We start from the raw sequence: 10,504 nt of genomic DNA, 5'->3' as shown, positions 1-10,504 counted from the left end.
CAGCTATGGGAGTCATGGGAGGAGGGTGTTCTACACTAAGGAAGGATGAGACCAAACGAGTCAGGGACATGAGGGCAGAGGAATCTGGACCCAGGCCTTCTGTGCAGGCCCACCCAGAAGAGACAAAGGGGGTCTTTCTGGGGGGCATGTGGCCAAGCAAGTCTCACCTCTAAGGCAGGGACCACCTGTGCCCTCACTGCATCCCACCCATCCTTGACTCCCAATCCCCCCACCTCCCACCCCAGAGAGCATTGGCAGTCAGTGTGTTCTGGTGACAGTGGCAGGGCTGAACTCTGCCCAGGGTTTGCCTTTCCCACATGGCTCTTGGCTTCAGGCTGGGATTAGTGAGATCTTGAAAGAGGGGGAGGGGGACACAGCAGGGCCTGGTGCCTGTAAGGATGCTATAAGGTGACATTCTGCAGGCAGAAGTGGAACTGCCAGATAAAGGGCCCACTTGTGTCTGTATTACTGTGTGCCAATGTGTCACCTGTGTGTTTCATGTGTCTGTTGACATGTATCTTTTTTATATATGCATATCTGTTGTGTGTGTCCATCATATATCAGTGAACATGTGTATGTCAACTCACCTATCTTTCAGTCTTGTGTGTGGTCTATCTCTATGTGTGTTTGTCTCATGTGAGTGTCAGCACATATGTGTCTGTTCATGTGTGTGTGTGTTTTTGTTGTTAATCCCCACCTGAGGACATTTTTCCATTGACTTTTAGAGGGAGTGGAAGGGAAGGAGAGAGAGAGACATATCAATTGGTTGCCTCCTGCATGACCCTGACTGGGGCAGGGGATCAAACCTGCAACCCAGATTCATGCCCTTGACCAGAATTGAACCCGAGACCCTTTGGTACCCCTGGGCCAACATTCTAACTGCTGAGCCAAACCAGCAAGGGCATGTGTGCTTTTTAAATAATTTTTCTTTATTGATTTTAGAGAAAGAGGAAGGAAGAGGGAGATGGAAACATCAAAGTGAGGGTGATACATCGATTGGCTGCTTCCTGCATGCCCCCCACTGGGAATTAAGCCCACAACTGGGGCATGTGCCCTGACTGGGAATTGAACCAGCTACCTCTTGGTTCATGGGCTGACACCCAACCACTGAACCACACCACCCAAGCCATGTGTGTCTTTTTAAAAAAATTTTTTTAGCCTGGCCTGTGTGGCTCAGTGGATTGAGTGTCATCCCATGGACTAAGAGGTCCTGGTTCAATTCCTGGTCAGGGCACATGCCCAGGTTACAGGTTCGATCCCCAGTGGGGGACGTGCAGGAGGCAGCCAACTGATGTATCTCTCTCACATCAATGTTTCTATCTTACTCTCTCTAAAAAAAATCAATAAAAAAACATTTAAACCATATTTTTAAATGTTTTTTTATTGATTTTAGAGAGAAGGGAAGGTAGAGGAGGAGAAAGAAACATGGCATGTACCCTGACCAGGAATCAAACCAGCAACCTCTCTTGGTGCATGGGTGGACACTCAACCAAATGAGCCACATTGGCCAGGGATATCCATGTGTCTTGTGTACATGTTGATGCCTGTATCTGTCTTGTATGTGTGTCTGTCTTTCGGTGTGTGTTGTCTGTCTCTGTGTGTGGTGGCTGTTTCTCTGTGTGGGATGTTGTGAAGCATGTGGCTAATCCCCTATACAGAGGCTGATGCCTTTATATACATGACTGTATGTGTGTCCCTCAGAACTCCAATGAGAAAACACCTGCCCCACATTCTGGGGCTGGGGCAGTGGCAGGTGAGGGCATGCAAAGTGGGATTCCCGAGTCATAGCACTCCTGAGTAGTTCTGCTCTTTATTGTCCCTGCCATTAACATACAGCATGAGTGTCACTACTGAGAACATTTCCTGAGGGGGAGCTCAGCCAAGCCTGATTGGAGCAGGGGCTAAGGAGGAGCTCAGTGACCCCCTGAGACAGGGGCTCTGAGGCCTGAGGCCTGGGTCTTCCGCCTGGGATCCCTGAATGGGGAGAGGGCAGAGAGGAGGCAGGCTGTAGCCCTCAAGACCCAAGATATTTCCCAATTCCTCTTAGGAGGGCTTTTCCCCATTCTCCCCCTAGAGAAACTGAGGCAAGACAGGCTTGGCTGGGTGAGGAAGGGCTTACCCTTCCTGGGTTGGGCCTAGGTGAGGGCCCAGGGACATCCCACATCTGCCACATAACCTCTTGGGCTGCACATTTTTCCTGGGCACCAGCCAGCAGCTGGAGCACCGGGTGCCATATTTCTTGTACCTGGGATGGGGGTACAAAGAACCAACATTCAGGATATACCAGGGACACAGAAACCACCACAAGGAAGCCACTTCCCCAAAGGTGGGTATTTTACCTTCCCAATACCCCATGCTAGCTAAGCACAGGCTGATTTGGGGACCCCACCCCAACTCCCTCCTCCAGTCTGCAGACCTGATACCACAGGCATTGCAGAGAGGTGTCCCATCTTCAGCATCTCTCCAGAGTGGGGTTCTCTGGGTCCTACAGGAAGCACAGCGCCGGGGCCCTGAAAAGGCAGAGGCCAAAGGGCAGGAGTAAGGCCAAGAATCCAGGCTTAGGAGGCCTGTGTGGGGTGAGGAAATTTGGGAGGATCTCTGTGAAGGCCCCACCTGGCTCTGGGCCAGCCCCAAAATGTTGCCGGATCTAAGACAAAGGGAAAGTCAGGAAGGCAGACAGATGGTGAAGCTCCACAGAGGAGGAAACTAGGGGTGGGGGTGACTCAGCAGAGTGAAGGGGGACAATGAGATTCATCTTGGATGGGTCTAAATGGGGAAGCAGAATGGTGAGAAAGACAGGGATAGAAGTTTTCTCTCCCCCACCCTCCAATATTTATAGCTCTCATGTTTCCAGGACTCACCCAGGGCCTCACTGCCTCCTGGGTTGGCCTCAAGGTCCCCAGCTGGGCCTGTAGAGCAGCTGCTGGAGGCCAGGCTAGAGAGCAGACAAGGCATTAGTATTGGGTGATCTGTGTCCTGTCCCAGAAAGCCTCCCCAAATAAAAGTTTATTATCAAGATATCAGGCATCCCTCAGGAGACATCTGATCTCTGAAAGGCCTGGCTTTGTCTCTCAGTAATAATAATAATAATAATAATAATAATTTGAAGAAGTAGTTAGCCTGGGGTCAGCCTGCCAGGTTGAAATCCCATTTCTCTCTGTCCTTGCTGTATGACCCTGGACAAGTGATGTTCCCCTCTGTGCTTCAGTTCCTGAATCTGTAAAATGGGCTTTATAAGGCTTCAATGAACCTGTATACATCAAATACTACATGTTACCTTTTACTGTTGTTCCTGACAAATTGTCATTGTTGGAAAAAATAACAGAAGCAGCAGCCTTCCTCATGGTCAGGTCTGTCTCATAAAGAGAAGACCCAGGCACTGGCTGATTTTGCTCAGTGGTTAGAGAGTCGGCCCACAGACCAGAGAGTCCCGGGTTCGGTTCCCGCTAGGGACACGTACCTCAGTTGCAGTTTGTCCCTGGCCCCGGTTGGGGTCGTGTGGGTGGCAACCACTTGATGTGTCTCTCTCACATCAATGTTTCTTTCTCTCTTCCTCCCTCTTTCCCTCCTGTTCCATCTGAAGATAAATGCAAAAGTGTCCTCAGGTGAGGATTAAAAAAAAAGAGAAGACCCAGGCTCAGACTGGGACATGCCTGGCTATGGCATCAGGACAGTGACTGGCACCAGTATTGCTCAGAGACTTGGCCATGTGAATTGCAGGGCTGGTGTAGGAGTCTGTGAGCCCAGGCCTGAAAGCGCCTCACCACAGGCCTCTGTCCCTCCCATTATCGTTAACTGCATAAAGGGTGCCCTCACTGGGGCTGTTCCTACCTGTAGCTGGGTATGATCTGTAGGCTGGAATCCGGCTTTATCTGAAACTTCAGGGTCACTCCCTCGAACCGGGGGTCCACTTTCTCGGCACCCTTGTGTGGGTTTGACTGCTTCCGGGGTCTCCTCTGGGGTGGGGCTGAAGGGGCTGGGGGGATCCTGGGAGGCCCCAGGCTGCCTTCTTGCTGGCTAACTGGGGTCAGCATAGCCCTGGTATCCCTGGCCAGAGGTGGGGGTCCCAGCACCCCCAGGGCCTTCAGCTCCCAGCAGGGCCCCAGGACCTGGGTATCCTGGGCAGGGGGCTGGGCCAGCACCTCTGCTGTCTCTTGGAGGAAGCGAAGGCTGGCGACTGAGTCCTGATGTGCAGGCCAGAAGGACCTGGGGACAAGGGTCAGTGTGGTCACCCCCTTCCCTGGGCAGCACCTACATAGGCCTCGGAGACATGGGGCAAGGGCAACTGCACAGCCTCTGACCACATATGACCCCACGTATCCCTGGGGACCAGAACCTCTTCTTTGTAAGTACAAGTAACTAACATTGTGACCCCTGAATAACCCCAGGAACCAGAGGTCGTGACCCCTTGGTCACTGGGCCAGTTTGGGGGAAGGGGCGGCTCCTTAACGCACCTGCCACTGGGTCTGAGGCATCTTGGGGTCCTTGGCGCCTGCTGGGCCGGGGGTCCGGGGAGTGGCTCCGGGTCTTGACAGGGTGGCGCCAGCAATTCTCGCAACATCATCATCGAGAGGTCCGGCGCTGGCTCAGCCTCCATCATGCCCCAGCCTAGCTGGGTCCCCTAGTCTTGCCCCGCCCCCGCGAGCCCACGGATGAGCGCCACCTGGGTGAAGCGGAGTGTGCTAAGAGGTGCAGGCGCTTCAGGCAGAGGGGGCAAGGCAATGAGCCCCACCTGGGTGGGGCGGGGCGATGCCAGAGGTCTGCTTCCTAGCCCCCACCTTCAGGTCAGCCCTGGCCCCTTTCCCTTCCTACTCTGTGACTCCGACTCCGATGGGTGGTCTGCACACCCTTCCTGGCCAAGGGAGGCCTGGACTCCTTCAAATCCCTCCGCGGCTACAGGGGCGGGGCCTTCCCATGCTGACGCACGTAGGCCCTCAAGCTCCCAGGACCCCTCCTCTAGGCCCCTGCCTCAGTTTCCCCGCTGGCCCCATCACTGCTGTGGGAGGCGAGGGGTGAGGGCCTGGAAGATACCATTGTAGACCCGGGGGCGGGGGCGGGGCTGCCCCCGACCTCCCGGCTAAGGACACTCAAGATGCTGGAGTTCTGCAAGATGGTTTTATTGTCACTCTCGATTCCAACCCTATCCACACCCAGATTCTCAGGGGCTTGGAGAGGCCACCCCAACAGAGGCCGTCTCCACCAGAGCCTGGGCATGGGATCTCTCTGAAGCATTTGGCCTTCTTGGTGCTTCTGAAATCTCTCTTGGGCCTGTCCATGCTCTGGGCTGGGCTGGCAACTTAGCTATTCCTCCAGTCCTGGTCGTGGGGCCATGGTGTCTGGGATGGTCCAGCTGCCCATATCAGTGTGGCTTGGGGACATGACCATCAACGTAGAAGTTCCTGGTGATCTTGGGCAGGGTGAATTCAGCTCCTTCCAGCTCAGGTGTCAGCATGATCTGGCAGCCTAGCCGGGAGTTCTCCTGGAGGAGGGGGGCCATGTCCAGCATGTCATCCTCCCTGGGCAAGGGGGCAGGGGTTAGCAGTGGGCACATGGGTTCATCTGGTAAGGGCTCAGGTCAGAGAGAGGGCACCTCTCAGGCCAGGGAGGGATAGGCTGACCACATCTAGGGAAAGTGGTTAGGGGGCAGTGCCCTTGCCAGCAAATGGAGGGGGAGAAAAGCTGGGGCTGTCCTCTGCTGCTGCCCAGTGGACCTCTGGACACGGAACAAAAAGGCTCAACAGCCAACCCTGCAGCTCCAAGCTAGCAGGCGGCTGCCCTGCTCACCTCTCATCAGGAGAAGGCAGAAGGTCCAGGTGGTCCTCGCTCACATACACATGGCAGGTAGAGCATGCCAGGGAAGCTTCACAGGCCCCTGGGGGGCAGCAAGTGAAGGAAGTGTAGGTAAGTGGTATGACCAGGCTGGTGCCATACATAAGGGAAAAGCCCTTTATTTCACCACGTGCCCCTAATCTTTCCTTCCCAGGCCTGCATGCCCACTGTGTGCACCCTCCATCCTGTCATCTACCCAGCTAGCTGTTCCCAAGCTGTGGATAGGTTTTGTAAGGAATGTCCAGGGTGTTCCATTTCCCAAGGACTCCCCAGCAAGCTGAGGACCAAGCTGGGTACAAGGAACCATTAATGAACATGGACTTGACTTCAGTGTAGCTGAGAGTGGAAAGGGCAAGCAGGTTCCCTGAGGCCTTTGAATCCCCTTGCTGTGATCCTGTCACTGTGCTGGGCAAATGTGTTCCTGCCTCCCTCTGCTTCTGAAGGAGGGGCTGGCTCACTCAGCACCTAGTGCATTAGGGAAAGGAGTAAGGGAATAAAGGTTGAAAGATGGAAAGGCTGGGGTTTTCTGATTGCCCCTAGACATACTCCTAACCTTCTGATTGATGACTGAGAACTGTGCTGGGGGATAATGTCCCTCCTGGACTAAAACCTTCCAAAGGGTTTTCACAGCCAGAATAAAATCCAAACTCCTCCACTCAGTCCTGGTTATCCTCCCATCCCTTCACTCACTGCACATCGACCACACCAGCCCCCTTGCTCAACTCCATCACAGGACCTTTGCACTTGCTATATCCTTGGCCTGGAATGCTCTTCTCACCACTCTTTCCATGACCAAATCTTGTATTCAGGAACTTAACTCAACTGTCCTCCAAGTCCTTTATCTCCTGTTTCTTGTCCTTCCCCCTTGTTAACTTCTTAATTTTTGTACAGCATTACACCCTGTCAGCCTGTCCTCCTCCCTCTGTACTTGGCACTGATCCTAGCATGTTGTAGATGCTCAAGAGACATCTGTTCTGCCCGGCTGGTGTGGCTCAGTGGTTGAGTGTCGACCCATGCACTAAGAGGTCGCCAGATTGATTCCTGGTCAGGGCATATGCCAGGGTTGTGGGCCAAATCCCCAATGGGGGGCATGCAGGAGGCGACCAATCAATGTTCTCTCTCATCGATGTTTCTACCTCTCTCTCCCTCTCCCTTCCTCTCTCTCTAAAATCAATCAAGAAAAAATATTTTAAAAAAGAGAAAGAGAGAGAGAGAGAGAGAGAGAGAGAGAGAGAGACATCTGTTCTAAGTGAATGATAAACGAAATTCTACTTTCTCTTCCAAACATGTCAGACAATGAGGGTGGAGATGCAAGGCAGCCTTCTGGTTCCAGAACCTCCCTGTCTCCTGGGGAGAACTTGGCCTTGAAAGTCCAAGTAGTCCCTGGCATCTCTTTCTTAAAAAAAAAAAATATTTTTTTTTTCTTATTGATTTTAGAGGAAGGGAGAGGGAGAGACAGAAAGAAACATCAATGAGAGAGAACATCGACTGGCTGCCTCCTGCATGCCCCACACTGGGGATCTGGCCCACAACCCGGGCATGTGCCCTGACTGGGAAACAAACCGGTGACCTCTTGGTGCATGGGTCGACGCTCAACCACTGAGCCACACTGGCTGGGCTCTGGCATCTCTTTCTTAACCGTTTCCCACCTTGTTAGCATCCTCGTCCCTTGAGAACAAGACTATCTAATATAAATGTCTGAACTACTCACTGCACACTAACCATGTGCCAGGCACTAAGCATTACACAACACCTGTTTAATCTTCCATAGCAACCTTGCAAAGCAGAACCAAATTATCCTATTTTATAGATGAGAAAACAAAGGCCCAAAGATGCTAAGTACCTTGCTCAGTGTCACACAGCTGATAAGAGGCAAACTGTGAACACAGGCCACTTGCCTCTAAAACTTATGTTCCAATCTGTGTCCTGGACTGCCAGTGTCTGGATTCCAGAAAACTTGAGGTAGGCCTGCCATGACCCCCTCCCCCCAACATCACCTCTCTAATGGTAAAATCAGCCTCCCTATTATATTCATCCAACAAATAATCTCGTACATTTTTTTCAGACCACCCTTTCCAGTTGCTAATGATGTAATTTCCTATTTACTCCCTATTAGGTTGAAATTAGTGTGAAATGTCAGGAGCCTTATCTATTTTGTACATTGTTGACTGGTACACAGTAGTGTTCAATATTCACAAGAGCAGCACAGGTTTAGTGGCTAAAATTGGCTGGGTTTGAATCTAATTTTGCCACTTCACCTTACACTAGGTCTATGTAACCTGGGACTCAATTTCCTTACCTATAAAATGAGATAATATCCCCTACTGCATAAAGTTGCCACGAAGAGTCAATCAGTTAATATGGTTAACACGATTGAAGTAATGTCTGTTATTATTTTTCCTTCTACAAATACTGATTTAATACCTGTTGTATCTAAATATTGTGATGGGCAACAGATATGTGTGAACAAGGCAAACAGGGTTTCTGATCTCATTCCGGGTAGAGATGACAAAGGAAACAAAACAGTGAGAAGTTCTATGACAATAAAACACAGTCATATGATAGACTGAGACATGTGCACTTTAGCTCTGCTGAGGGGGATGAGATTGTGGGGAGGATGATTATTTACACTGAGACTTGAAGGATGAGAAGAAACCAGAAGATTTGGTAGAAAATCACTTCAGACCCTGGGAGTAGCAAATGCAAAGTTCCTGAGGCAGGAATGATTTTGGCAGTTTGAGGAATAGCAAGAAAGCCCTTGTGGCTAGAAGAGAGAAAGGAAGGAGGAAGACAATACAAGTCTCAGAGGGCTGGGGTTTTAGTAACCTCTAGTAAATGCCCAAAAAACAATTGCTGGGCAAATGAACATTAAGAGTTAGGAAGGGGGAAAAAGAAAGAGTTAGGCAGGGGATAAGGCAGGGGTGAGGAGTCTGGATGTTAGTCCAGGATTGGTGGGAAAATCAGTGTTAAGACATCTGATTTGTGTGTTTTTTAAATGAATGATAAGGGCCTCCGAAATTCCATGTGCCTGGCTCCCACCTTCCAGGTCCACCCCATGGCGCTGGGCCAGGTGGAGAACATTGTCCCCGACTCTGCCTCTCACCGGAATCCGCTGGCCTGACCGGTCTACGAACACCACGTTCACCCTGGGGACAGATGGGGATGCGGATGCCGTACTGAATGATGGCCCAGGTTCAGGTGGAAGCTAGGGTTAGTAAGTTGGGCTTGGGCTAGTCGTACAGGGAAATAGGACAAAGCAGAGGGGTACGCAAGGATGAGGCTACAGGGTAAGGTGGGGACTTGCTTCCCCCGCCCCCACTCACACGTCCCCGGGCCGCTCTGGGCCGCTCTGTTCTTCCTCCCCGGCCGAGCGCGAGCCTGGAAAACACAGTTGGGTGAGCCACGCGCAGCGCCCAACGGGTTAATGCTTCCCTCCCCGAGGCGCCCCAGGTACCTGTCACCCGGAATTTTCTGGTTATCGCTGCTGCCTCCCCGGATCCCCTAAAACACCCAGATCGGCTCCACCAGGGACCCTTGGCAATCCGTAGCAAGTACCCGGCATTCACGCCGCCCCAAGCCACGGAGGCGGCCATGACAGGCATCACGTGACCCGGAACTAGGGCATGCGCTGTGGCGCACAAGCAAGAGACCCATAATTAGCCCAATATAAGCGCCGAGGTCCGTATGGGGCAAGAACTGTGGGGATCGGGGTGGGGGGCAGCAGCAGGTTCTGACACGAGAAGACCGCGGAGGCCTTCCCAGACCTCCCACCTAGCCCACTGTCTCAAAAACCAGCCAGCTCTGCTTTCTTTAAAACCATTTACTTACAAACTTTAATTCAGCAAAGGTCTGTGTGAGAGGATTGGGGAACCCCCTGGAGTGGATGTAGACCCCCAGAGTGAGGAGAGGGAAGCTGGTGGCCTAGCTGGCCAGGGGCAGGGACCAGGGTCACTTCAGGCCAACAGGTCCTACTGGTAGGCAGGGGCAGAGTTTATCTGCATGGAGTTGATTCCAGCAAAGGGCCAAGGGGAGGCCAGTTCCAGGGGACCTGGTCTGGGGATGGGGGCAGAGCTCATCTTCAACATGAGGGGAGTCAGAAGGGCTTCAGTGAGATGCACAGTGCCTGACTCCCATAGACAGAGAGCAGGGGGACTGGTTTCAGCTGGCAGAGAAAGCCTATCTCTGCACCTAGGCCTGGGCAGAGGGATGGTGGAGTTGGTTTGCCAAGTCCAAGGCTTTGGCCTTCTACTGTCCCCAGGGTGGGGACCCTGGGTGGAGGGACCCAATCCCCAGGCCAGAGCAGTTTGGTCCTGAGTCAAGCTTCCAGAGCTTGGCATCTGAGAGGCTCTGGCCAGCAGGACCTGGGGCCCAGCTTTAAGGCATCAGAAGGCGAGGGGACTGTGGCAAGGAGCAGGGCACCCAGAGCTGGAGTACAGGCCAGACTGGGCAGGCAGGGGCAGGAGACAGCCATGCCTACAACAGACATGGGAGAATGAGAAAAGGACTGAGCCATTTCAAACCGAAAAGTGTGGAATGGAGGCTCAGACATGTTGAATCTTGCAGGTGTAAGATGCTGAGGGTCATCCTGGATTGTTTAAAAAATAATAAAAATTAGAAAAGGAAACAAAAGTCAGTTGTCAAAGTTAAGAAAAGGGGGATAGTCTCTGATCCTCAT

The 10,504-nt window shown here is 52.4% G+C and overlaps 2 protein-coding genes across 2 annotated transcripts; both read right to left on the bottom strand.

Moving 5' to 3' along the window:
* Positions 1 to 1,913: 1,913 nt before the first annotated feature.
* Positions 1,914 to 4,600, bottom strand: ZGLP1 (zinc finger GATA like protein 1). The gene is made up of 6 exons (XM_036241741.1): positions 4,455 to 4,600; positions 3,832 to 4,206; positions 2,862 to 2,935; positions 2,417 to 2,510; positions 2,120 to 2,245; positions 1,914 to 1,974 (listed from the first exon to the last, which is right to left on the bottom strand). The coding sequence occupies exons 1-6, from the start codon at positions 4,598 to 4,600 to the stop codon at positions 1,914 to 1,916; spliced, it is 876 nt and encodes a 291-aa protein (XP_036097634.1).
* A 338-nt stretch (positions 4,601 to 4,938) lies between these two features.
* Positions 4,939 to 9,598, bottom strand: FDX2 (ferredoxin 2). The gene is made up of 5 exons (XM_036240436.1): positions 9,284 to 9,598; positions 9,153 to 9,207; positions 8,869 to 8,975; positions 5,785 to 5,872; positions 4,939 to 5,516 (listed from the first exon to the last, which is right to left on the bottom strand). Exons 1-5 carry the CDS (start codon positions 9,429 to 9,431, stop codon positions 5,360 to 5,362), a joined length of 555 nt encoding a protein of 184 aa, XP_036096329.1. The 5' UTR covers positions 9,432 to 9,598; the 3' UTR covers positions 4,939 to 5,359.
* Between the last annotated feature and the right edge of the window lie 906 nt (positions 9,599 to 10,504).

Source organism: Molossus molossus, unplaced genomic scaffold (genome assembly GCF_014108415.1).
Source record: "Molossus molossus isolate mMolMol1 unplaced genomic scaffold, mMolMol1.p scaffold_m16_p_4, whole genome shotgun sequence".
Taxonomy (NCBI): Eukaryota; Metazoa; Chordata; class Mammalia; order Chiroptera; family Molossidae; genus Molossus; species Molossus molossus.
Note: the sequence above shows the minus strand (reverse complement) of the source record. Positions and strands in the feature narration are given on the sequence as shown.

Coding starts and splice junctions, on each gene's coding strand:
- ZGLP1 (XM_036241741.1), bottom strand. CDS start 4,600: ATGATGGAGGCTGAGCCAGCGCCGGACCTCTCGATGATGATGTTGCGA. Junction 2,511..2,861: donor AGGAGGCAGTGAGGCCCTGG/GTGAGTCCTGGA, acceptor CTGCCTTTTCAG/GGCCCCGGCGCTGTGCTTCC. Junction 2,246..2,416: donor TGCAATGCCTGTGGTATCAG/GTCTGCAGACTG, acceptor CCCCCATCCCAG/GTACAAGAAATATGGCACCC.
- FDX2 (XM_036240436.1), bottom strand. CDS start 9,431: ATGCCTGTCATGGCCGCCTCCGTGGCTTGGGGCGGCGTGAATGCCGGG. Junction 8,976..9,152: donor CCAGAGCGGCCCGGGGACGT/GTGAGTGGGGGC, acceptor ATCTGTCCCCAG/GGTGAACGTGGTGTTCGTAG. Junction 5,873..8,868: donor CCATGGGGTGGACCTGGAAG/GTGGGAGCCAGG, acceptor GCTGCCCCCCAG/GGGCCTGTGAAGCTTCCCTG.